We start from the raw sequence: 27,685 nt of genomic DNA, 5'->3' as shown, positions 1-27,685 counted from the left end.
GAATGTTGATAGAAGTGTTAATCTCTTCTTGCATCAAAATCTCCTTATCAGGGAATAAAAATTGGAGAGAGGGACTATCATTGACCTTAAATGTGTAACATGAAACAACTACCAAAGCATATGTCACAATTTGGAAAGCTTTTAAGAAATTGAATGTGAAACGTAAGACATCTTTTGAGAAAGAAAGTGTAAAACACAAGACATCTTTCAAAGTCTTTATGAAAGTGAATGCGAAATATAGAAAAGAAAAGCATGGTTGAAATTTTTTTGAGATATGATTCAAGTGCATAGGTGATATATTTCATAAATGTTTGCAAATATGAATCCATTGAATGCATACAACTCAAATCTGAAAATGAAAATAAAAAAAACATGCAAGTGTAGGACATGTTGGTTTCACCAAAATGTAATGTGTTAAATGGGATTCACTAGTCTAATTATGTAAACTAGGAATTAAAGCCATTTACATCAACACCACATTCAAAGAATAAGCAATAGGCCCAACTTCAAACCCTTGGAAGAGTTGGGCACAATGATTAGTTATTCTTCTTGAGTGATTTGATTGATTGGATGAGATAGATGCAAGAACTAGGCTAAATGATGCAATATTGACAATAACAACATAAATAGACAAATGTAGGTTTGGAAATGAATTGAGATGTATAAAAATGGAAAGAGGATGCAAAGAGGAACCTGTGACAAAAAATTGAGCTTAGAATGACTGGACATTGTAGCTAGGCGCCCTAGTCCAGACAACTCTTCAAGTGCAAAATGAGAATCCAACTAAACTCAAGAGCTCCCAAACTTTCCTTTGGTCAACTTCTAGGTCAAAGCACTTGGACTATATCACTAGGTTCCCTATTCCTCCTCTTTTCTCCTAAACTTGATCTTGTTACCTCTGTCTTTGTTGTACTCTGCTCTTATATCCTCAGTTTGAACTTGAAACCTATTTTTGTTCATTAAGTCATTCTTATCTACCATCACACAAGCCTTCATTGACCAAATCCTTTGCCTCCATGGTATGCTCTTTTCCATTTTTTATAACCATAATCTTACCTTTACTAGTAACTGTTGTCATTTTATGACACCCTTGGTCCATCAGTGAGAACCGATCAGAGATATGTTCCATGGACCAGTGTGGCCCCAGTTGATCAAGAAGAGAAGAATCATGAAGTATGAAGTGTTGCCTTGTCCGGAGGACTTTCCTCCCTTGGCCTTTTCTTCTTCCCTGGAACTCCGGAACCCCGAGGTTCCGAAGTTCTTTGCCTTAGCCGCTTTCTTTCCTTCTCCGGAACTCCGGAACCCCGAGGTTCCGAAATTCTTCACCTAGCTTAGCCACTCCTTTCCTTAGCCTTTCTCTCTTTTTCCCGGAACTCTGGAACCCCGAGGTTCCGAAGTTCCTAGCCTTCTTTTCCTTCGCCTCTTCTCTTAAGTTTCTCCTTTGCTCGGAACTCCGGAACCCCAAGGTTCCGAAGTTCCCCTGCTCTCTTTAGCCTTTTCCTTTCTTCTTCGGAACTCCGGAACCCTGAGGTTCCAAAGTTCCTTTGCGCAGTTCCCCGGAACTCCGGAACCCTGAGGTTTCGAAGTTCCTCCCTTGTCTTCCTCACTTCGGGAGTTAGAGCTTCCGAAGTCTCTAGGCTTCCTTCTGACTGGCGACACTTCCGGATGGCGTGATCGACACTGAAGGCTTTTAATGCTCCGACAGCTTGGTGACTTGTGCACTTTCTTTTGTGGAGCCACAAGGGTGCATTAAGTGTTTTTGGCAGGATTTCCATCAAGGAAGGTACGGGGCCATACTTGGTGACTTATGTCATGACTGACTTTGGAAGGTTAGTCAATCCACCTTCTCAGGATTGCCTTTGGTGGTATGGCTAGGTTGCTTGCATGTACAAGCCAAGTGCATGCACTTCCCTGCACTCCCAGACTGACATGCAGGGGTCATGGTCACCATTGTAGCCCATTTCTCTATATAAGGCTGTTAAGCCTCATTGTAAAGGATTCTCTCCCAGCTTGCTTGAGATTTCTTATGCTCTTCTCTTCTCTTGAAGACTTGTAATTTTTTTTTGCATTTCTGCAATTGTAAGATTGGCTTTTGGCCTTATGATTAAATGAAAATCTCCATTCTTGTCTGCCTTCAACTTATGTGTGATGTGTATGTGTTCTTACCTCCATTATAAGTTTGTCTTGTGGCTTTTCACATGTATGCTGTGTTAACTTGTTTTCTGAGTATGACTTTGTGGGAATCCTTCTCTCCTCTTGACACTTACCAAATTCTAACCTCCATACATGCGTTTGGGTCACTTATGCAATTGAAGTTGTGTATCTCTTGAGTTTTTAGTTGATTCCTTGTGCCATTTCGGGTGGGGAGAGGAACAATCTCTTCTTGGTGCATCACCTCCTTTTATTTCAAGCAGTTCTCTCTTCCCTTTACCTCTGCAAATTGTTAGGATAGGCTGAGTTAGTTTTGAAGTGTTGAGTTGGTTCAACACCTGCACCTAGATAGAGAAGGAAGTCGGCCTTCTCCGGAGATTCAACCCCCTTGCGCAAGGTCCCACACTTCGGGGTTGTTTCCATGTTTCACAAGGTTGCTGAGTTGATAGCTCAGCAAGGGTGCGAACTTTTGTGATAACAGTAACTTCTAGCAAGAACTATTTGAGTTCTAGGAAACATGATTGAAAATGACTTTCACATATCACTCACAAATTAATGGTTAGACTAAAATGGTCTATAAATACTTTTATACCTATTTATATTGCTTTGCTTAGGTACAACACATCTTACTATTTGTTGACCAAGATTTAATGTCCCCTACTTGATTAACATAATTAATCTATTTCAATATGCTAAAATTGATTAAGAGACTAATCATGAAGCCAGTCATTGATATTCTTCAACTTATTAGTTATTAACAAGTGCTTATGTATTTTTCTCATTAGATGATTAATTTCATTATTCATAGTTTGCAGTATAGATATCAAACTCTGCTACTACTTCAGTTTAAGGGAGAAGGGTCTATGTATGTTACCAAAGCGCTTAGAGACCATATACAATAGGTTCCCTCAAAGTTTACAGATCCAAGCCCTTAACTATCTTGGGTTTATACCCTCAAGGCTTATGGGTCACTGATCCCCACCCTATCTTGAGACTTAACCTATTGCTTGGATTTAGACTGCCCCTCTCTGGAACATCTCATTCCCATCTTCTTAAATACTGACAATAATAACATGATTTAGACTATAACTATACTAATTTCTTATGTTTTATGAATATATATGAAATTAAGTATGACTGTCATACATATTGCAGTCCATATTAGTATTACTATTAATTCTGCATAAGAACATTATCAGGCTAAGCACACTTATTAGACACATCTCCATGCATACCACCAAGAACAAGGATGTTACTTCTTGTAACTCAATAACAGTTCTGATCTGATCTGATCAATGGTGATGTTACTAGATGCTTTTAATTCCTTCCCTTTATATCTCTCAATGTGAGAAAGAGGTCACACTTATTCATCATGTATGCCCTTTGGCAAGAGACACACCCTTTCACCATTAGTACCCTTTGAAAGAGTGCAACTCATCATTATATCCGCCCTTTGAAAGGGACACAACCTTTCACAATCAGATCTACACTTCTAATTCCCAAATTATCCCATCCTCAAATGAGATTTTCTTCTCCCTTTTATATCTCACGTTTGAGGGATCACAACTTATCATTTCATGCCTTTTGACCATTCATTAATTTTAATCAAATTTCAATTATATTTAATTATATTCTGTTATATTTTAATTAATTTTTGTATTTATTCTTTTGTATTTTATTATTATTATTTATTATTACATTAAATTTCAAAGTAGGGACATTACATGAAATATCCCCTATTGGTATTGACTGAAAGAACAAGGAATATTTGCTGTCCAAGTTGTGTGTTATGCTGTTCTGAAGTTTGTGTGTTATGCTGACAGAGTTTTCAGTTTGTAATATAGACTATATTTTATGAACTTTTCATGAATAATCAATGACTCAATGACTCCTCTTACCCTATAGATAACTAGAGATGCATAAGCAACAATTATTTGTTGATATTTATGAGTCCAAATTTTCAAAATCATGTCCTACAGCAGACTGACATTATGACAAACACTTGGCATACATCCTCAGAAAATCATAAATGTAGATGCAATCAGACTTCTTCCTTATTTATTTCATTTGGCCAACTAAAAGAACATTACATAGGCAACCAAAGATCAAATACATAGACTGTCATTATAGACCATTTTCAGACATTCTGAGGACACATAGACTGCAACTAATCTTATGCACACAACTGAGAATTATAATGAAATTTATTTGCAAATGAACCTAGGACAAAGCGCTGTGAAGACGAAAGCAATATCATATGTAAAAGAGCCTCCAATGTGCCAGTTCGATCCTCTTCATAATTCGCCCCTGCATGCTGCAAATGGAAGGTTTGATATTTGATGTTGATCAGCAGTATGTACTCCAAACCTCCTCCTAAATGACCGCCCTTATCCCTTGAGTGAAGCTCTTTCCTTAATGATGTGTATTGATGCCAAATCGTGGAGATATGAGCCAAATCGATGGTTCACAGATCGGAACAAGGACAAGAATGTAAGCAAAGATGGTGGCTCATACCGGAAGGATGACAAAAATTTCTACCGGAGAAGAGAACTTGATGGTTACCAGAATGAAGGTTTTGGAAAAGATAACAGAAGACAGGAAAAGAGAGAATTTAAAGGAACCCGTTTAAAATGCGGAGGAGACGGACATCGTGCTTTTGAATGTAAGAAGACAGAAAACACTAGAAGAACAACATTGGTAGAAGAAGACTCTATCGGACTAGCTAACAAACCGGAAGATGGAGAACTGTGGATGATGAGGAGAGCTTTGTGCCATACCGGAGATGAAGAGGAGCCCTTGTAGAGAAGAAATTTGTTCAAGACCAGATGTAAGGTATCCGGTAAGTGTTGTAAAGTCATTATTGATAGTGGTAGTTCAGACAATCTTGTTTCTGAGGAGATGGTGAAAAAATTGAAGTTGGAAAGATTGAAACACCCTAAGCCTTATCAGATAGCATTGATTCAGGATGATCATAAGATATTAGCAAGTGAGCAATGCTTGGTGAAATTGAAAATTGGAAATTATCATGATGAAGTTTTGTGTGATATTATGCCTATGGATATTTGTTACATTTTGTTGGGTAGACCTTGGCAGTTTGATAGACAAGCAATACATGATGGAAGAAAGAACATATACACTATTGTTGTGAATGGGATGAAGCAAACTTTGTTACCCTTGGAGGAGCCCCTGGAGACTGAAGTCTGTACGAATGCTAGAATTGTTTGGTTGATGGAAGGAAATTCCTGGATGGAATGAGACATGAGAATGTGTGTTTTGCCTTAGTTCCTAAGAAGACTGAGAATTTGAAGCATGAGGAAGAACCAACGGAGGAGATAAAGGAGTTACTGATAGAGTATGCGGACATCATTTTAGATAATGTGCTTGATGGATTACCACCTGTAAGGAGTATCAGTCATTGCATGGACCTGATTCTTGGAGCTAGTTTGTCTAACAAAGCAGCACACCGGATGACATTGGTAGAGAATGAAGAAATGAATAGACAAGTGTAGGAATTGTTGAAGAAAGGTTTGATTAGAGAAAGTTTGAGTCCTTGTGCAGTACCAGCCGTGCTAGCACCTAAGAAGAATGGAGAATGGAGGATGTGTACCGATTCCAGAGCAATAAACAAGATCGCAGTGAAGTACCGGTTTCCTTTGCCTAAGATGGATGACATAATGGATTGTTTGAGTGGAGCCTAATACTACACAAAGATAGACTTGAAGAGTGGATATCATCAGCTCAAAATAAGAGAAGGAGATGAGTGGAAGACAACATTCAAGACAAATGAAGGAGTGTATGAATGGTTGGTGATGCCTTTTGGGTTCACTAATGCACCAAGTACTTTCATGAGATTGATGAATGAGGTATTGAATAAATTCTTGGGTATGTTTGTTATTGTGTATTTGGATGACATTCTGATTTTTCAGTAAGACAAAAGAGGAGCATTTGTTGCATTTAAGACAAGTTTTGCAGAGGTTGAGAGAAGAGAAGCTGCTGATAAATCTAAAGTGTAGTTTCATGAAGGAAGAGTTAGTCTATTTGGGATTTGTGATATCCGTGGATGGATTGAAGATGGACCTTGAGAAGGTAAAAGCAATTGTTGAATGGCCTACACCGGAAAGCATTGGAGAGGTAAGATCATTTCATGGACTGACTAGTTTCTACCAGAAGTTTATCAAGAATTTCAGTTCATTTTGTAGCCCAATGAGAGGAGATATGAAAGAATTCAAATGGACAACCGGAGCAAATAAGAGTTTTGAATTGTTGAAGCAGAAGGTGACTGAGCAGCCTGTGTTAGCTTTACTGGATTTCAACAAAGTATGTCGGTCCATAACCTAGATGAATCGGGACCCAAATTAGGTCCACATATGCTAAAGCAATGATCCCAATCAACCAAGTCTCGAACACGATCACCATCAACATCCTGAATTCATACTAGAAGCCACACCAACACCACTTATGCATAACATCAAAGATCTTCATCAAAGCTCTACCGGTGAAACCCTCACCGGAACAACAAACCAAGCTTACTAGCAAACAGGATAGCATCCGATCACCAGATCAAAACCAACCGACTGAACATGAATCTGAGTAGCATGAATAAGCCAATTCTATAACCCAAACATACCAGAGCATACCGGATCATCATGATCTAATCCAACCATAAACCAAACAACCTACCGGGACCAAAAGGATACCAGTAAACTGCCAAAGCAACTAGTGTAACTGGTGTTGCCATCAATGACTGTGATGCGAGTGGGAATGCAATTGGAGCCGTGCTAAGTCAGGAAGGGAGAGCAGTAGCCAATTTCAGCGAAAAGTTGAATGATGCAAGAAGGATATTTAGTGTATGATCAGGAATTTTATGACATAGTTCAAGCCTTGAAGAAGTGGAGACATTACTTGTTTCCTAAGGAGTTTGTGTTGTATACTGATCATCAAGCCTTGCAGTATTTGAACAGTCAGAGTAACTTGAATTAGAGACATATGAGATGGGTAGAGTTTTTGTAGAGTTACACCTTTGTGTTGAAGCATAGGAGTGGAAAGTCAAACAAAGTTGTTGATGCCTTGAGTAGGAGAAGAAATTTTCTGACCGAGATGAGAGTGACAGTATTAGGATTTGAGGAGTTGAAGACCTTGTATGATGATGACTTGGATTTTGCAGACCCTTGGAAAGCCTGTAGAGAACCGGTTATGGTGGACAAAAGTAAGTGGTTGGATTATTTCATACAGGATGGGATGTTATTCAGAGGAGTTCAGTTGTGCATACCTAAGAGTTCTATGAGGGAGAATCTAATAAAGGAGAAGCATGGCAGAGGATTAGCAGGACACTTTGGTGTTGACAAAACAGTAGCATTGGTGAGTGAACATTACGTTTGGCCTCAGATTCATAAGGATGTCGGGAAATTTGTGCAGAGCTGTAGAGTTTGTCAAGTTGCAAAAGGTAGTAGTCAGAATGTGAGATTGTATAAACCTTTGACAGTTCCGGAGAGACCTTGGGAGGATATAAGCATAGATTTCATACTTGGATTACCTAGGACATAGAGAGGAAATGATTCTATATTTGTGGTGGTGGATAGATTCTCGAAGATGGCTCATTTCTTACCTTGTAAGAAGACATCTGATGCAGTGCATGTAGCTGACTTATTTTTCAAGGAGGTAGTGAGATTGCATGGATTACCTAAGAGCATAGTTTCAGACAGAGATACTAAGTTTGTTGGTTATTTTTGGAGGACACTTTGGAAGATGAAGATAGATTTGAAGTTCAGTTCTACTTTTCACCCACAGACTTATGGACAAACAGAGATAGTAAACAAGAGTTTGGGAAATTTGTTGCGAGGCTTAGTTGGAGAGAAGACCGGAAGTTGGGATTTGATTCTTGCACAAGAAGAATTTGCCTGCAATAATTTAGTGAACAGGAGTATGTTGTGACGTTTTCACACATCGCCCCATTGCAAATGGGGACCCATGTTTTTTGCTTTTTAGGGTTTGTTCTTTAGGTTTTTTTAGGGTTTTGTTAGCTAGCCTTTGCATTTTGAATGTCGCCCAGGGGATCAATAGGATAGCAAGTCCGGCTTGAGTGAGGTCCTGATCCTGAAATTTGGCTAAGTCTGGAATGTCCTGATCCTGAATTTGACTAAGTCTGGAAACTGAAAAAACCTCCAAAACTAGATTTTGCAATATAACTCCTGGAGGTCTGAAACCACTCTCAAACATCCTGAAAGTATATATGGAATATAACTTAAAGTATAAGTGACATTTCCTTCTTTCTTATACTTAAATGTTATATTCCATAAAAATTATCCTGATAGAGAGTGCGAAAAGTCAAATTTCGCTCGTGTCCTTCTCCAAGGGTCCAGAGCGAAAAACCGCTCCTGTCCCTCTCCAAGGGACCAAGGCGAATCGCTTGTGTCCCTCATCAAGGGTCCAGAGCGAAAATGCTTAGTTGAGCCATTCTTGACCTTGTTTGGACGAATCGAGACATCAAAGGCATGGTGAAGGACGAAATGAGCATGATAGAGCATCCAGACTTGATCAAAAACAACGAAATGATGAAGTTTTTGCCTAGAGGGTCAAATTCGCTCCTGTCCCTCACTGAAGGACCAGAGCGATGTCCTTCATTGGGCAAAATCCAGGCAAAAATCAAGACAAGTTTACGTTCAAAGGCAAGGAAGAGTGTGAGATGAACTCATTGAATACAAATTGAAGATTTTAAAACGTCTGCAAGGGTCCCAAAAGGCCTAGTTCGCTCCTGTCCCTCAGGAAGGGACCAGAGCGATTTTTGTTATAATTGATTTTCTTGCCAAGTTGCAGACGATATCAAGGCATGGATGAATGGGGTAGAGCATGACGAGTCCGTTGAATATAAATTTGGGACCTGACAAAGTGGAATGAAGGCCACAAGGGATGGATCGCTCCTGTCCCTCTCTAAGGGACCAGGGCGATACAGTGGTTCAAGGCCGTTCCTCCAAGTTCAAGACCTTCTAAGACAAGGAACGAGGGTGGCAAGGACATTTCAAGACATCTTCATCGAGCACAAGCACTTAAAGGTCATCACAATGAAGAGATTTACACTCTAAGACCCAGTTCGCTCCTGTCCCTCAAGAAGGGACCAGAGCGATATCTCTATAATGGCGTAAATTTCAAAAAGGCAAACAAGTTTCGAGCAACCAAGAGGGTCGAAAGGACATCATTTCACGTAATGAAGATAATTGCAAGTTGGTAAAAACAAGAACAAGCACATAATGATGAACTTCGCTCCTGTCCCTCAGGAAGGGACCAGAGCGATGTTGGATATATTGGCCACTTCATGCAAGATTTACGTAAGGTCAAAGTTTTGCGAGATTGTAGAAGGTCCATGGCATGATTAGAGGGTGATACAAAAGGATTTTGAACGTAAAATGATCATCAAATTAAACATAGAGACCATATCGCTCCTGTCCCTCTCCAAGGGACCAGGGCGATTTGCTTTGGATTCTTCGTTTTGCTCCAAGTTAATGCCAAGTCAAAGCTTCGCAAGGTTATGCAAGGTTCAAGGTGTTTTTTTTGAAGATCACCTGTAAGAGTTTTGAATGTCCAAACGTTGCTAATCAAGTTAAAGAGCTCATATCGCTCCTGTCCTTTGGACAAGGACCAAGGCGATCCCATCAAAAACACTCATAGTCCTTCAAAGTCAAGGCAAGGCGAGGATGGACAAGGTGAGGGACGGCGTTTGGAAGACATCGCAACGAAGATTGAAGTTAAAAGTTGCCAAGATTAGAGAGAAAGACATGGATCGCTCCTGTCCCTCTCCAAGGGACAAGGGCGATGATCCCTCTAAACGTCCAAACACCTCATACTAACAAGTTGAACAAGCGTAGAAGGAACAAGCAATGAAGTTATTCGCCCTACAATGAAAGTTCGAGGATCAAAGATGCATATTGAACGTGAAAACATGGAGATCGCTCCTGTCCTTTGGACAAGGACCAGGGCGATGAACATCCAAAGGCACTTAAGCACACATGCAAGATGATCTAACTCAAAGGACCCATCAAAATGATCGATATTGAACATGGAAAGGAAGGAGATGAACGTTGAAGTTGCAAGAATCAAGACAAAAATCATGAATCGCTCCTGTCCCTCTCCAAGGGACCAGGGCGATGAGGTACGTCCCTTTCATTTTCATAATTTTGGCGCCAAATAAACATTTCAAATTTTCCTTAAATGCTAAGTTCGATAAAATTGAAAATCCTATTTAAATTAGCATTTAATATGGCGTTGATCATTTATTAATGATTTTGCCTTTATTAAAAAATCGAAATTTATAAATTAAAAACAAAAGGCATTTAATTAATTATTAATTAATCTATAAAAAATCGAATTGGAGCGCTTTGGCATGTAGGTCGGCCTTGTTATTTAATTAAAAATCATTTAAAAATCGTTCAAAATTGCTATATTTTATCAAGTCGGCCTAAGGGATGAATTGAGGTGCAAGCGCTATATATAGGGGGGTGAAAACTATTATTTTCACATCATTATTTTTATCCTTCTACATGCAAATTGAGGAAAACGAAGATAGTGCGAAGTGTGCTTGAAGGGGTGCGAATTCCATTCAAACCAAAGGTGGCGCTAATACATCAAAGGTGGTGCGATACTTCATTTGAGTGAATTTGCCAAGAGTTGAAGACCACATCAAAGGCGAACTTGAAGATCACGTTGAAGACAAAGGTGGCGAAGTTGATCTTTTGAGGAGATAACATTGAAGATCATTTATACCTCAATTTTGCCTAGGCGAATTTTGTCTTTTTGCATTCTAGAGTTAGCTCTCTTTTGAGGTATGGCGATTTGATTTTATTGCTTTTATTCATTCATCGTCATATTTTAAATTTTAATAGCTTAAATTTTGAATTCATAGCTCAATCTTTTTTAGGAAATGATTAATAAAGGACTTATCATTAAGTTTCCTAAAATTTGCTCTCTAATTTATGTTATGTATTGCAAAATCATGGTACTAATTCTGAAATGTTGTGTAGGCATCAAATGGAGATCTCTTCAAGGAAAATCAAGCCGGATCCAGGACGGTCTTCGCCAGGACGATCAAGTAAGGACATGGGCAACCTCTTTCAATCTAACGTTCCAAGGCGAGGTACATCATCATCCTGCACATCAAGGACACGAGGAGTTAGAACAAGGGCTCGTTGAAGAAGCAAATAATTCCAGATGAATTAATTAAAGCAAGCTTCTCAACAACATCAAGTTGAATATTTACCAAAGTTACAAGTGTCAGATGAGGTGGCATCCTAGTCATCACGTCTCCAATCAGTGAGGTCCATCTCAGCATGTCCAGATTCAATGTACTTAACTCATGGAAGGTGGCACAAACTCCGATGTACCTACCCCGGCTATCCATTGGTCGATTTTTCTAGAAGGGACATGTGTCCAAGCAATACAATTTTATCATTGGTCAAGCATTAAATGTTATGTAATGGTTGTAACAAACCCTAATTAGGGTTTTCATTGTTGAATCTTGGCCATTGATCTTGAATTGATCTAAGCCATCAAATTGTATTGTGGGCACTATATAAGCCCAGGCATTTCATTTGTAAAGGCTAATTAGAAATAATGAGCAATAAGTTAGAGATAGCATGTAAATAGTTGGAAGAGTTAGAATATAGTTGATAGAATAGTAATTAGAGTAGAATAGGAGGACAAGGCAAGAAATTGTTGCCATTGATTGTAAACAAATTCCATTTTCATTGAAGTAATGGTGAAATATGTCGTTTTCTTGCAATTTGCATGGTTTCTTGTTGAGTCTTCAATCCTAGATGGTAAATGATTAGATGAATGGAGGAAATGCGATTGATTAATGGTGGAATTCGTACATCCATACTACTAGCAGTTTGTTGATTGCAGACTTGCCTTGTGTAGTCAACTGGAATCGTTCAGCTTAAGCTCAATTTCAATTTGTCACTTCTTCATTGATATGCATCAACTTGGATGGTATCTATGCCTGCGGTGATGATTTGAACATCATAAAGCTTCCCTTAGAAGATCGCACTAGTCTTGTGTAGATGTTCCATTGATGTCAAAACAAGATCTAGTTAGAGTTTCATCAAAAAATCAATCATTGCTCCTACATTCTTAGTATTAGGATTAGATCCTCTCTTCGCCCTTATCCTTTTTCATTTTTTCAAATCTAAGTTAGTAAGAGCCTGTGTCCAGCAAAGCAGATCGGAAGTTCAATCATCACATGTAAGTCCCCTTGTGATCCCAGCAAATCACATCATACCACTGGAGCTTGTCCACACGTAGAGACCCTACATCAAAGAACCTTGGAGTCTTCCTAACTGATCCTTTATGCGAATCTTCAGCAGTTAGAGACTATTTTCTCAAGAGAGGATAAGATGCCTATTGGTATTTTATTCTGTGTATGATGGTGTACAAAATACACGTCAACAGAGTACCAGAAGAATACCTTTTGAGATTGTTACTGGAGCACACACCAGAGGTATATCAGTAACGAAGACAAGAGGAGTGCAGAAGCAGAAGATTTTGTAGATAACATGAAGGCTTTACATGTTCAGGTTAAGCAACATTTGGAGTATATGAACATGAAATATAAGGAGAAAGCAGATGAGAGGAGGAGACATAAGGAATTTGAAGTTGGCGATGAAGTGATGGTGTATCTGAGAAAAGAAAGATTTCCAGTTGGAACCTATAACAAGTTGCAGATGAGGAAGTTTGGACCTTGTAGGATCTTGAGGAAATTCAGTTCCCGAAATGCATATGAAATGGAGCTACCAAATAGTTTAGGGGTTTCATCTATATTCAACATTGCAGATCTACATCCTTATCATGAATCAGAATTCAGTGAAGACACTAGTGTAGACTTGGAGAAGCAGTTGCCCCGGAAAGAACCAGATCAGATTGAAGACATTTTGGACAGTAGGATTGGGCGTAGCACCCGAAGCAACCAATACAAAGAGTATCTTGTGAAATGGAAGGACAGACCGGTTGAAGATTCATCTTGGATTTCTCAGGTAGAGGTGAACCGCCTTGGTTTTCCTCTAACCCCAGCAAAGTGAGGGACTCACTTTTTTCAACAACCTCGAATGTCTGATGCAGGAGCATCCTTGGTTCTTGACAATCTTGCATCAACCAAAAACATTTCTTTTCAGTTTGTTTTCTGTTTTGCAGTTTTAGCACTTCTTTCTGCATTTTCTTGCATTTGCTCACCAAATCTTGTGGAGCTGGATTTTTCTTGTAATCATGATTATCTTCCTTATTCTTGAATTGCGGGATGTTTGGATCATTTTCCGGCAAGTTATCGCTTCCGAATTCTGAGATAGTTTTCTGGTTCAGAACACCGGAACCTCTTGGACCTATTCGCTATTACCGAATCTTGCGGATCCTTTCCATAGCTCGCAGGGCCCCAGTTTGTTGTTTCCAACATTCCTTGGCGTGTGGCCAACCTTCCCTCTGATCCACACTTCTTCCTTTGGATTTTTTGGAGGATTTTCATTGGTGGAGGCCGACCTAGTGGTTTTACATGTTTTAGCATGTTCATCGTTGTTTGATTCTTCTTGGGCCGACCAAATTCCTTTAGACCATATAAATCAATGTAATTTAGCTTGTAGTAGTAATGGATCAGAACTGGGAAGATCTATCTTGAGGTTAAGAGGTCTGGTATTGATCGAGACTGTAATTGAGCATGTCTGTATTAGGCCAGTGAGCCGAATCTTGTAGTTCGCATGTTGCCAGCAAATTGTAAACATTTTTTCATGATATAATCAATCAGTTTTGCATTGCCCCATCGTTTTGTCTTGCTTTCGTTGTTTTACTCTTGGTGTAATCACGGTTAGGAGGGACATCAATGAGATCTATCCGGACCATGCAGCAAGAGTAAAACACAAGGAAAGAAGGACAAAACGATGGGGCAATGCAGAACTGATTGATTATATCATGAAAACTGTTTACAATATGCCGGCAACATGCGGGCTACAAAATTCGTCTCACTGGCCTGATACAAACATGTTCAATTATAGTCTTGGTCAATACGGGACCTCTTAACCTCAAGATAGATCTTCCCGGTTCTAATCCATTACTACTACAAGCTAAATTACAATGATTTATATGGTCTAGAGGAATCCGATCAGCCCAAGAAGAATCAAACAACGATGAACATGATGAAATGTGTAAAACCACCAAGTTGGCCTCCGCCAATGAAAATCCTCCAAAAAATCCAAAGGAAGAAGTGCGGATCAGAGGGAAGGTTGGCCACACGTCAAGGAATGCTGGAAACAACTAACTGGGGCTCTGCAAGCTATGGAAAGGATTTGCAAGATTCGCCAATAGCAAATAGGTCCAAGCGGTTACAGTGTTCTAAGCTAGAAAACTGTCTCAGAATCCGAAAGCGATAACTTGCTAGAAAATGATCCAAATGTCCCGCAGTTCAGGAATAAGGAAAATGATCATGATTACAAGCAAAATCCATCTCTGCAAGATCCAGTGAGCAAATGCAGAAAGAAGTGCTAAAACTGCAAAAGAGAAAACAAACTGAAAAAAAATGTTTTTGGTTGATGCAAGATTGCCAAGAACCGGGGATGCTCCCGCATCAAGGTTGTTGATTCAACTCCTAGTTGTTGGAAAGATCTACTTCAAATTCTCAAGGACAACTTGACCTTAGCTTAGAACCTCATGAAATAATAGGTAGATGAGCACCATTCTAACAACACATTCACCGAAAGGAAAATGGTCTTTTTGTGCCTACAATTGTATAAGAATACATCCTTGGAGCTTAAGGGTAGTAAAACGTTATCACCAAAATTCTATAGGCCTTAGGAAGTGTCACAACAACTTGGCGGAGTTCCTTATAAATAGGATCTACCTTCTAAGAGACATTCTATTTTCCATGTGTCTTGTTTGAAGTTCCTTGGACAATACATTTACATTTAGTTAAAACTTCTCAAATCCAATGATGAAGGTTCTGTCATCTTTGAACTCGAGGCCACTCTAAACAAATGTCCATGTTAGCTCCATATCTACACTATTATAGATGTTTTGGTCTGATGGTGAGGCTTGCAACTAGAAGATGCAACTTGGGAACATCTCCACCAAATGTAACAATAGTTTACATGGATCAAGCCTTGAGGACCACTTTTGGAAGGGGGAGGGCATGTTATAACCCTTAAATCTTAACCTTCTATTATTGTTTTATGAGCATTGTAGGTTTCCTATTTTGTATATAGGGCCAACCCTTGAGCATGAGGGTGTTTAGAATGCTTAATATCAGTGTGGATTATCCCACATGCATCACATGAAGTTGTAATGGTGTAATGAGTTTTGTTAATGTTTGTAGCTTCAGTCGAATGATCATTTAGAATACATATAATATATGTTGATTAATAATAATATATTATTATGTTATATTATTATATTATTATTAATCATATAAAATTTAATATTCAATATTAATCTATTATATTATTCTAAATTAATAATTGATTGATGAAACATTATAATATTGATTAAATTATTATAATTAAAGGAGAGACATGTCCGTTCAAGGACATGCCTCTCCAAAGGAATATATATAGTATAATGTTATTCAATTTGAGAACACATAGAATTCCAAGAATGCGAGTATCAGATTGAATCAGATATATACATTAAAATACATCCAATAAAATCTGGGAAAATCAACATGGTATCAGAGCTCAGGCCTGTGAAGTTTAATTTGGAGGTTGGAGAAGGTTGGAGAATTCAGTTTTTTCTAGAATTTTCAGTCTGAAATATGCCATTGTACAGCCCTTGGTTGGCCTCAAAATGAGGACTATAATATATGGATGGAAAGATCTGTGTTTCTAGTTTTCAAATATGTTTATCTCATCAAATTTGATTCAGTTTTGTGCAGGATATGACGACTTTGGTGCAGGTCACTTGAAACCCTACCTAGGGTTAGCAGTTTTGGGAAAAACGTCATAACTTTTGTTTTAACCGTTGGATCTGGCTATAACTTGGAGGAAATGTTTGTAATTATATTTTCTAACATCTCACCAAAGAGATGGGATAAATTTGGTAAATTGCAAAAGTTATTAACGACTGTGTGTGGCAGATCATAATGAAAGTGTTGATCAAAATTATGAAAATGTTCTACATCATTCAAAGGGAATTATAATGAGAGATGATTCATGCATGATATTTCTTATATGGGCTCACCTTATGAAAGGAAATGTTTTAAACTTAAGATAAGTATTCCATGTTTTATTAAGGCACGTGAATTATTGAGTTTGTAATTTATGCTATAATATTGGGTAGTAAAATCTTGTATGCTTCTATCATTGGTATTTCTGTTCGAGATAATTTAGTTTATGAGCTATTTGTAATCTCTCTCTAACATACCTTCAGGACGAAAGCACAATAAAATTGAATTAAAGGGAGAAATAAATTGATGCTTATAAACGAATTGATGATTGAGACTAGATGCAGAGGGAGTCTGACATTTCAAAAGAGGACAAGAGGTTGATACAAGAACTTGAGCTTCAGAGGGAGCAGATGGTTCAGTCAACTTGTGACAATTTCGATCATAGTGATTGAGAGGGATTTTCACTATTAAAGGTGAAACACTTATGAGGTAAAACTTGATTCAATTGATTATTATACTAATGAGATCATTTAATGCCTTATGGGCCCTGTGTAAATCATAAGGAAGTGACGACTTCCAAATGATTTCCACTTGTATTTTTGAGGTTATTGGAAGGTGACGATCTTACAATAACTTGAGCTTGTGGATAGAATCGCCGACAGAGGCAATCTACATGAGAGCTCGTGGATAGAATCACCGACTAAGGCAATCCACTTAAGAGCTTGTGGATAGAATCGCCGACTGAGGCAATCCACGTGAGAGCTCATGGATAGAATCGTCGACTGAGGCAATCCACATAAGAGCTTGTGGATAGAATCACTGACTGAGGCAATCCACGTGAGAGCTCATGGATAGAATCACCGACTAAGGCAATCCACATAAGAGCTTGTGGATAGAATCGCTGACTGAGGCAATCCACGTGAGAGCTCATGGATAGAATCGCCGACTGAGGCAATCCACATGAGAGCTTGTGGATAGAATCGCCGACCGAGGCAATCCACGTGAGAGCTCATGGATAGAATCGCCGATTGAGGCAATCCACATAAGAGCTTGTGGATAGAATCGCCGACTAAGGCAATCCATGTGAGAGCTCATGGATAGAATCGCCGACTGAGGCAATCCACATAAGAGCTTGTCGATAGAATAGCCGACTGAGGCAATCCACGTGAGAGCTCATGGATAGAATCGCCGACTGAGGCAATCCACGTAAGAGCTTGTGGATAGAATCGCCGACTGAGGCAATCCACGTGAGAACTCATGGATAGAATCGCTGACTGAGGCAATCCACACAAGAGCTTATGGATAGAATCGCCGACAGAGGCAATCCACGCAAGAGCTTGTGAATAGAATCGTTGACGGAGGCAAATTCACACCTTGAGACTATGGTTCCCTGTGATGAGCATCATATGGTTGATGCAAATACTCCCAATATCATGAGATGATATTTTTGAGTTATGGTGATTATCATGTGCCTTGATATTCTTGTTTATACCATACTTCCTGATATCATAGTGAGATAATATATTCTCTATTCCATAATTAATCTAGACTTAATGCATTTGCATTGATTTTATCTTCCCTAGCTAAGAGGGAGTGTTAGTTATGTTTTGTGTACCTATGGTGAGGGCCATAAGTTTTGACATGGGAGATCACTACACATTATGTCTGATCATCCTGCCTAGCTAAGAGGGAGTGTTAATGTTTGTAGCTTCAGTCGAATGATCATTTAGAATACATATAATATATGTTGATTAATAAAAATATGTTATTATGTTATATTATTATATTATTATTAATCATATAAAATTTAATATTCAATATTAATCTATTATATTATTCTAAATTAATAATTGATTGATGAAACATTATAATATTGATTAAATTATTATAATTAAAGGAGAGATATGTCCGTTCAAGGACATGCCTCTCCAAAGGAATATATATAGTATAATGTTATTCAATTTGAGAACACATAGAATTCCAAGAATGCAAGTATCAGATTGAATCAGATATATACATTAAAATACATCCAATAAAACCTGGGAAAATCAACAAGTTTATATTTAGTGTGTTGATTTATCTCATATGGGTTGTATGCAATGTCCCTTTCCAAAGTTGCACTAGAATCACAATTGCAAGAGATTAGGGTTAGGGTTACGTCTTACCAAGGAACATATCTCTTTAAATAATGTGATCTTGGATTTGAATCTTACAAACATAACCCAAGAAACGTATATATATACTTCCAATTATTAGGGTTAGACAATAGCCCATTACAATCATATAATATCTATAATATTATACAAACATATTAGAGTTCGGAGGAAGAAACATGATAGGTCTTCCTGAAGAAATATTTACACTGAGCTCTAGAGCAGAGAGGAATACCAGAGCCCTCTTGGACTTGCTGGGTAGTCAATATGGACATCCACCGAGGTGGCCTACTAAGTGGTCTGCTTGTACCTACTTTCCCTATCTATGCCTCATCCCCCTAAAGACAAGTGCCATCATTGCAGAGTTGGAACAGAGGTTGTAAAGGGGGTTTCTTGGTTGTTCTATCTAAGCCCAAGAGTGGATTGATATCAGAGCCCTCTTGGCCCTAGGAGCTAGTTATATGGTCATCTCTAGGGTGGCCTACTTAGCTAACCCTCTTATAACTCCCCTCTTACACCACCGATCCTTCATACAAGATGGATTTTAGACAGTTTCATCATCAGGCATAATATTTTTCATCATATATATACTCTATACTCTCAAAACCGCTTGTGGTATATATATACACACACATATATATACATACATATATATGTATATGTATATGTAAATATATATATATACATATATACATACATATATACATACATATATATATATACACATATATGTATATATCTGTACACACACACACGCTATATATATATATATGTATATGTATATACCACAAACGGTTTTGAGAGTATAGAGTGCCAAGAAGGGCAAATTTAAAAATAATATCAGACTTGTTGATTGTAATTAGGGAGGTATGGCAGATTCCAATTGCCTTGGGCAACATTGGAATCCGCCCAAAGGGCTGGCCCCTCCTTCATCGTATAGGGCTGGGCCCTCTCTCACGGCACTTCATAAAACCCCACGCTACATGCAAGATAATGTGCTCACATGAATAGGGCCGGCCCTATCTAATAAAGCATTTCGGTTAAAGAGATACAAATAAATTAAAGGTTATTAATTTATCATAGTCTGACATAAATGGATCTTGCATCACATATAAATAAAGACACATTCACCTCATTCAATACAATCATATACATCCTTCATGCGAAATGTACATTTGCTAATGATGCGAAATACACATATGCCTAATGGTGCGAAGTATACGTTTGGTTAATGCGAAGGTTGGTGAAGGAACTTATGCGAATCATTCCTACCATTTGAAGAAGCAAACATCAAGTTCATACTGTCACAAGGAGGGTGAGCTGTTCCAAAATTAAGGTGCTAGGGTTACTGATCAGCTTCAAGCATAAGTGCAGACCTAAAGTGCAGATCTAGGGTTTGAGCCTGAGTGCTGGTTGGTATGTTTAAGGGGCAGACTTGATGCTCATGAAAGTGCAAACCTGTTGTTGATTTCATCAGCCCTAAGAGCAAACATTTCAGACATCTTCAAGTACTTGAGATAAGTGTTGTAATCATTATATGAATATAATCCATAATCAGATCTGAGGATCTTTTCTAGCTGGGTTTTTCCTCCTAGGAGGTTTTCCCAGGGTAATTGTGTTTTGTTCTTATTTGTTCATTCCTATGCTATGCCTAAATCTAGAAATATCTAATTTTACAACAAACAAATTAGAAACTAAATTCTGATTTCTAAGTTTTACATTAATCTGAAAGTATAAAATTAACATGGTATCAGAGCCAGGTTGTACTAACCGTAATCAGATCTAGCATCCTGTAGCCTAGATCTTGCACTTTCTTGCTGTCGTAAAATTGATGACAGGTTCCAGCATCACAAGAATTCTAAGTGAGTAGCTATGCTTGGTTGAGTTATGTTTTTTTAAATGATCTTCATTCATGACATTTTTTTTGTTGACTTGAATTCTACTTGACATGAACGACTTATGGAGATGTGTACAGTCATGAGGAGCTAATGATTGTTTGCCTTGGCATACCGACTGAGGCGTACGAATTTTATGTTCTATTAATTATGGAGATGAACTCTAAATGAACAGATCGAGATCACTTTGACTTAATATTTTGGCCTATGTGTAATTTTACTAATAGGTGTTCCTGATAGAAAAGTTTAGTTGAAAGATGATCTGCAATCATGTTCGTAGTATGCAAGGGTTAATGCTAGTCGAAGAAACTTATTTCTCCTATCTATTACACAGCCTTGTAGTTTGTATAATATAGATCTTCTTCATGTGCTTTTTGACGTATGAGATTCTTCTACTATCATAAACTACCTTGAGATCTGTTTTGTTTTGATCAAGTATAAATTGTGCTTGGTGGTTAACAAAGAGTATAACTAATGAGTATTTTATTAATATCCTTTTGCAAAATGATGTTGTTGTTAGATCAATTTTATCAATGCTCATTTGTTTTGATTTACTTCTGATTACTTTCCTCTGGACTGAACACAAAATGATATTGTTGTTAGATCAATTTTATCAATGCTCATTTGTTTTGATTTACTTCTGATTACTTTCCTCTGGACTAAACTGCAAATAGATGAACTAATGGATATTATGGTTGCATTCAGTCTTTGGTCTTTTCTATGTTCTCTCTTCTGATTTGAGTGAACTACTACTTTCGTTTATTGTTACACCAATGTTATAAGTTCTAGTAATCATGTGTTTCAAAACATAGCTTTGAGATGTTCTTAACCTTCAAATCTGACCATTGATGTGAAGAATGAGATCTACTATAAATGTTTTATGAAGAAGTTATGTGTGTCTCCTTGTTGTTTTAGAAGTGTATTAAAGATCCCTCTTGCTCTTGATGTTTTAGTGCAAACCTCTTTTTGTTTGTTTGTTTGGTTTTGTCATACCAAAGATAATGATCAACTATGGACCTTAATGGAATCTTGAGTTCTGATAATTGTAGATTCATCACTTCTCCTGTAAGAGGTTGATAGGGCACGGTTGGATGATTTGTGAGGTTTGAGTATTCTTTATTGTGCTTACTCTGTCATTTGTTCCAAGAGATTGAATTTATATCTTGTCTTACTAACATTGCATAATGTTGCTATTCATTGGCTGAAACTATTTTCTACAAATCTGTGATTCTATTTGTGATTCCTCTTTGAAAGATTTCGCAATTGATCTCTTAGGATTTTTCGTTTTCTATTAATGACATTTGATTGGCAATCTTCTTGTGTAATCTCTTGATGGAAGTTATCCTCATCTTATCTCAATAATTGTGCTATGGGTCCACCTTATTGATTGAAAGATAGATGGACAGGATCCTTGAGATTAACATAAAAGATTGATTGTGCAGAAGTTAAGAGGGAGTGCCTCCTTCTGAGTTTGGTATACTCTAACTTATGTTGGTTGATTACCTTTTGATTATGAGTATTAGCATGGAATTTTTCTTGGGTCAAGCATTTTTTAATTTCATTATGATTGAACTGACTTGATGCTTAAGTATATGATTTCCATCCTTGAGTACAAGAAATTGATTGGATCCTTTAGTGGCTTGGAGTGCTTCTGAAACAGGGCATACTAATTCTTCAAGGGAAATTATTGGGATCAACATACACTCGAAGGAAGCTCTAGTGCTAAGGAAGCTGTGATTGGACACAAATGCTGCTGAGAGGGATTTCCAGCTACTTTGGTATATCTTGAGGGTTATGAGATTCAGGATAGAGTAACTCATGTGTGCAGATTGAAGAAAGCCCTGTATGGCCTCAAACAGGCCCCTCGTGCTTAGTATGAAAGAATTGATAAATACTTGTTAAGTTTAGGATTTTGTAAAAGTGATGCCGACTCTAACATCTACTTTAAGTTATCCAATGATGAAATGCTAATTCTAGTTCTATATGTGGATGATTTATTTCTTACTGGTAAAGATGAACTTATCATTCGATGTAAGAAAGAACTAGCTTCAGAATTTGAAATGAAGGACTTAGGTCTAATGCATTATTTTCTAGGTCTAGAAGTATGGCAAAGGTCTAACGAAATTTTTCTAAGTCAATGAAAGTATACTATTGATATTTTGAAAAGATTTAGAATGATGGATTGTAAACCTATGTCCACTTCTATGGAATCTAACTTAAAGAAGTTAAGTGTTTCTGTAGCTAATTCTGATTTTGCAGATCCATCAGAGTACAGGTAGTTGATTGGATCACTAATGTATCTAGTTAACACTAGACCTGACATATGCTTTGCAGTGAATGCTCTCAGCCAGTTCATGAGCTTGCCCAAACATGTTCATCTTGTTGCAGCCAAGCACATCCTAAGATACTTGCGAGGCACAGTTGGTTATGGGCTGAAGTATCCACTCAACACTTCAATAACCTTGGAAGGTTATTCAGATGCAGATTGGGCTAGAAGCGTCAAAGTCAGGAAAAGTACTTCCAACATTTGTTTCAGCTTAGGATCCGCAGTGATCTCTTGGGCTTGCAGAAAACAATCCTCAGTTGCACTAAGTACTGCTGAAGCTGAGTATATTGCAGCAAGCGTTGCTTCTAGAGAAGCAGTGTGGCTTCGTAATCTTCTTGCTGGGTTGTTTGGTCAGCCTTGGGATCCTACAGTTATTCATTGTGATAATCAGAGTTGTATCAAAGTGTCCATCAATCCAGTGTTTCATGATAGGTCAAAACATGTGGAAACTCATTATCACTTCATTCGAGATATGGTGCAAAGAGGCGCCATTCAGCTGAAGTATGTCAGCACTGATGAGCAGGTTGCAGATATTCTTATCAAGCCTTTGTCCAAAGTGAAGTTTGTGTACTTCAGGGACAGACTCAGTGTTTTGGAAAATGAAACCCTGATTGAGAGGGAGTCTCAACCTCAGTGATACATTGTGTTGTATCAAACCACCCTTTGTGGGCAATGTAAGGTGGTATTGTAATCTTCTCAGAGAGAAGAGTAATTGTTAACCATCCTCTGCGGGCAATGTAAGATGGTAGAAAAGATCCTCTCCACCCTCTGCGGGCAATGTAAGGTGGATCCAGTCTATGCTTGTGTGCGAGCTGGAAGATTATATTATGTAGTTCCATTATATGCTTGTGTGCAAGATGGAAGACTACAATATTCTGATTATGTAATCCATTCTTTGCTTGTGTGCAAGATGGAAGATTATGATTATGTTTTCTCCTCCCTAATTAAGAGGGAGTGTTGATTGTAATTAGGGAGGTATGGCGGATTCCAATTGCCTTGGGCAACATTGGAATCCGCCCAAAGGGCTGGCCCCTCCTTCATCGTATAGAATTGGGCCCTCTCTCACGACACTTCATAAAACCCCACGCTACATGCAAGATAACGTGCTCACATGAATAGGGCCGACCCTATCTAATAAAGCATTTCGGTTAAAGAGATACAAATAAATTAAAGGTTATTAATTTATCATAGGCTGACATAAATGGATCTTGCATCACATGTAAATAAAGACACATTCACCTCATTCAATACAATCATATACATCCTTCATGCGAAATGTACATCTGCTAATGATGCAAAATACACATATGCCTAATGGTGCGAAGTATACGTTTGGTTAATGCGAAGGTTGGTGAAGGAACTTATGCAAATCATTCTTGCCATTTGAAGAAGCAAACATCAAGTTCATACTGTCACAAGGAGGGTGAGCTGTTCCAGAATTAAGGTGCTAGGGTTACTGATCAGCTTCAAGCATAAGTGCAGACCTAAAGTGCAGATCTAGGGTTTGAGCCTGAGTGCTGGTTGGTATGTTTAAGGGGCAAAACTGTTGTTGATTTCATCAGCCCTAAGAGCAAACATTTCAGACATCTTCAAGTACTTGAGATAAGTGTTGTAATCATTATATGAATATAATCCATAATCAGATCTAAGGATCTTTTCTGGTTGGGTTTTTCCTCCTACGAGGTTTTCCCAAGGTAATTGTGTTTTGTTCTTATTTGTTCATTCCTATGCTATGCCTAAATCTAGAAATCTCTAAATTTTTCAACAAACAAATTAGAAACTAAATTCTGATTTCTAAGTTTTACATTAATCTGGAAGTATAAAATTAACACTGCTGTTTTAAGTCCGGTCCGAAGATTAATTCCTTTTTGTTTTATGTATTTTCTGTTGGATGGCTAGAGGTTCGATGTGAAATTCCTTTATTTCCTTTATCAGAATTATTTCTTCTTTGATCTGCTGAATGTCTTCTTTTGTGTGATTGTGCTTGTGTGTCCTTTTTCATGTTCAATGATTGTATTCCGTTTATATGCTTATGTCTGTATGAAGAGATTCATCCTTTTGAAAAGGGATGGCCATTTAAATAGACACGATGTTTTGTTAAGGAACCTTTATCCTAGTCGCTGCCTTAAACAATTCTTTGTTTTAAAATTCCAAATGCTGCCTTTAAAGAATCGCTGCATCTCATTCATTATTCACTGCTCTTCATAATATAATCTATGCCCTATTAAACTTGGGTGATTTAATATTTATATATATTTTTGAACATATGTTAAGGTGTGGTCGACTGGTATGGGATATAGTAATTTTACTTATATGCCGAAGTGTTGTCGGCCCAAAGACCAATATTAGGTTAATGTTAATTTGCATATAGCAAAGGGAGTCAGCTAGGTTTTTAGAAAATTGCGATGTCTTATAAATAAGACAATTTTCTAATTAGTCAGATTAGAGTGGGGGGCATGCCATTGTGTCTTATAGGTCACTTTTCATGATTCTTATATATTGGTGTTGTAATGAAGAGATGATCATATTGAATAATATTTTGTATTAGAGCTATGGGCTTAAGGAGGATGCCCTTTGAATAGGCTTACAATACCTTTTTATTTGATTCATGAATACAAGCATAGTTGCAGCTGTTCCCTGTGTTCATTGAGCATCATAATTTTTTTGCATGTTTCTGTTTTAATCATCTTTTGGAGGTGAGATCATACCAGCTGATTTGTACTTGATTGGACCCATTTTGGATACACACAACTTTTTCAGTTGAGCAGGCTGTACTAATATGGAAGCCAAACTTACATCTTATTACTTTAATGGGTCTAAATCAAGCTAATTGAACATACTAGATGCTCTCCAAGACCAGAAAGAAGTGTTAGTAAGGTATATGACTCTTTGACATCTAATGCTGGTGATATTTATGCTATAATTGCTATCAATGTTGGTGAAACAGCTTAAATAAAAAAGAAGAAAAATTAAGGATAAATGAAGGCTGAGTGTGATGCTCTGAAGAGAAAAAAACTGGGTGGCTTGTTAATCTGCGGCTAAGTAAAAAGGAAGGTAGCTCTAAATAGGTTTATAAAGCCATCTTGAAGGCAGACGAGGACAATCATAGAGCAAGGGTTGTATTTAAGGGCTTTCTTCAACAATAGGGGGTAGATTGGGAAGAGACATTTGTGCCTACAATTCAGTTAGTAACAATCAGATTTGTGACTACCACTGCCTCTCAGTTTCAGTGGAGAATGTTTCAGATTGATGTTAAAATTCCATTTTTGAATGATGATTTCATGGAGGTGGTTACAACACACTGCCCGATAGTGTTCTAGTTGCTATTAAGAAAAAACATGTTTGCAAGTTGGTCAAAGTACTCCATTGTCTAAGATTCTTAAGCAAATGCCAAGAACATGGCACACCAAGATTAATCATTTTTTTGACGACTTCAAGGTTTAGGCTTTCTTTTGATTCCAATCTTCAAGTCAATGTTTTGATGGATAATATAGGCATTCTTATTATTACTTGGATGAGTTAATCAATCACAGGAAGTGAGACCGACAATAGTAACAAAGGTGAATTCAGATTTATGCTCTACTTTTGAAATAGATTTAGGTAACAAATAATTTATGTTCCTTTTCCAGAACAAGTATATAAGATGATTACTTGAGAAATGCAAGATGGTGGATTGCCAGACACAAATGATTCCCTTCAGTAGGTCATTTTTTTACAATATTGACCTGGACAGCATAATCTATCTTTCTTTAACTATGTCTGACATTTCCTTTGCTGTTAGCTATGTTAGCACATCTCTTGGTAAGCACAATGCTGATCATTGGAGGGCAGCAAGGAGGATCTTTAGATACATTAAAGGCACAGAATTTAGAATTTTGTATGCCATTTCGGACATCTAGTTGGTTACAAGATATATGATAAGTCTTATTATTGGTTCTATGTCTGGTTAAGCAAGAAGCAATAGGTTGCATTCTTTTGGACAGAAACTGTGTATGGCCGTTTTAGCTGCATGGAGGTAGTTTAACCAAGGAGGATCTTGGCTGATTTACGGGAACATCAAGAGAAGCTTACCAGAAATTTTATGATAATCAGGGTTTGCTCCAATTTGTAAAATAAATATAATTTTTTATGTGTGCACCAAAGCATGTAGAGGTTCATTTGCATTTTGTTTATTTATTGGTTGAGAAGGGTGTAATTGAGCTGATATATGGTCCAAATCAAAAGCAAGCAGTAGAAATGTTTACAGAAGACCTCTTTATAAACATTAACATATATTACAAAAAAACATTGGCATAGTAATAAATGCATGATGTTCAGACATGACATCGTGCTGTGCAAAACTTAGTAATAAGGAAGGATCTATTAGTTAGCTTCATAATCAATAATGAGCTGACAATTGGTTGCCATCTTTTCAAAAATTTTAGTTTGTTGGGTTAACCAATTTTGTTTTTCTGATATAATTGATGAAAGCGTAGCAATCCTTTTCCATTTTCTCAGTTTCAGCGTTTTATCCTATATATGTTTGCATTATTTCCAACTAATTATTAATGTATTGTGAAAATGTGGTAAGACAGTTGCAAGATGAGGCGTTAGCTCTCGATGCTCAAAGACTTCAAGCCACACAAAAAAATGTGAAACTGGTGAGTCTCATATTAGTTTGGAAATCAGAGGTCTCTCTATATCGATTGCTTCTTTGCCCTCATAGTTTGATTATGTTGTGGTTCTAACATGGGACGTGTTCTTGAATGAGATATCACACAGCTTGAAAGACATTTTCAAGTGGAAACTATGCCTTGCATTCAACGCCTAAGGCAAAAGGAAAAATTAATACAAAGGCGCCTTTTGAGGGTGAGATTGTCTTATTACGTTTTTGTTGTGTTATTTTTGTATATATATTAGGAACATTTACAAAAAAGGAGCAGTTACAATATGAGGAGCATGAGCTCCATACCCATATCAAAGTTCAATAATAAAACCACCAAAACAACTAACAAAGCAGCTCAACATCTAAAACCAACAGACATGGAACCATTTTATT

The 27,685-nt window shown here is 37.6% G+C and overlaps 1 protein-coding gene across 7 annotated transcripts in view; it reads left to right on the top strand.

The window, feature by feature from the left end:
• LOC131038768 (nuclear pore complex protein NUP54) overlaps window positions 1-27,685 on the top strand; it is a 125,266-nt gene that overhangs the window by 54,167 nt on the left and 43,414 nt on the right. For 6 of the 7 annotated variants that reach the window (XM_057971317.2, XM_057971316.2, XM_057971313.2 and 3 more), the window contains 2 exons: window positions 27,222-27,287; window positions 27,409-27,495. In XM_057971317.2, coding sequence (XP_057827300.2) covers window positions 27,222-27,287; window positions 27,409-27,495 — 153 coding nt within the window. The remainder of the gene's footprint in view (window positions 1-27,221; window positions 27,288-27,408; window positions 27,496-27,685) is intronic. The other variant, XM_057971315.2, reaches the window with a different exon arrangement.

The sequence above is a fragment of the Cryptomeria japonica genome, chromosome 3 (assembly GCF_030272615.1).
Source record: "Cryptomeria japonica chromosome 3, Sugi_1.0, whole genome shotgun sequence".
Taxonomy (NCBI): Eukaryota; Viridiplantae; Streptophyta; class Pinopsida; order Cupressales; family Cupressaceae; genus Cryptomeria; species Cryptomeria japonica.
This window is presented reverse-complemented; position numbering and strand designations above follow the sequence as displayed.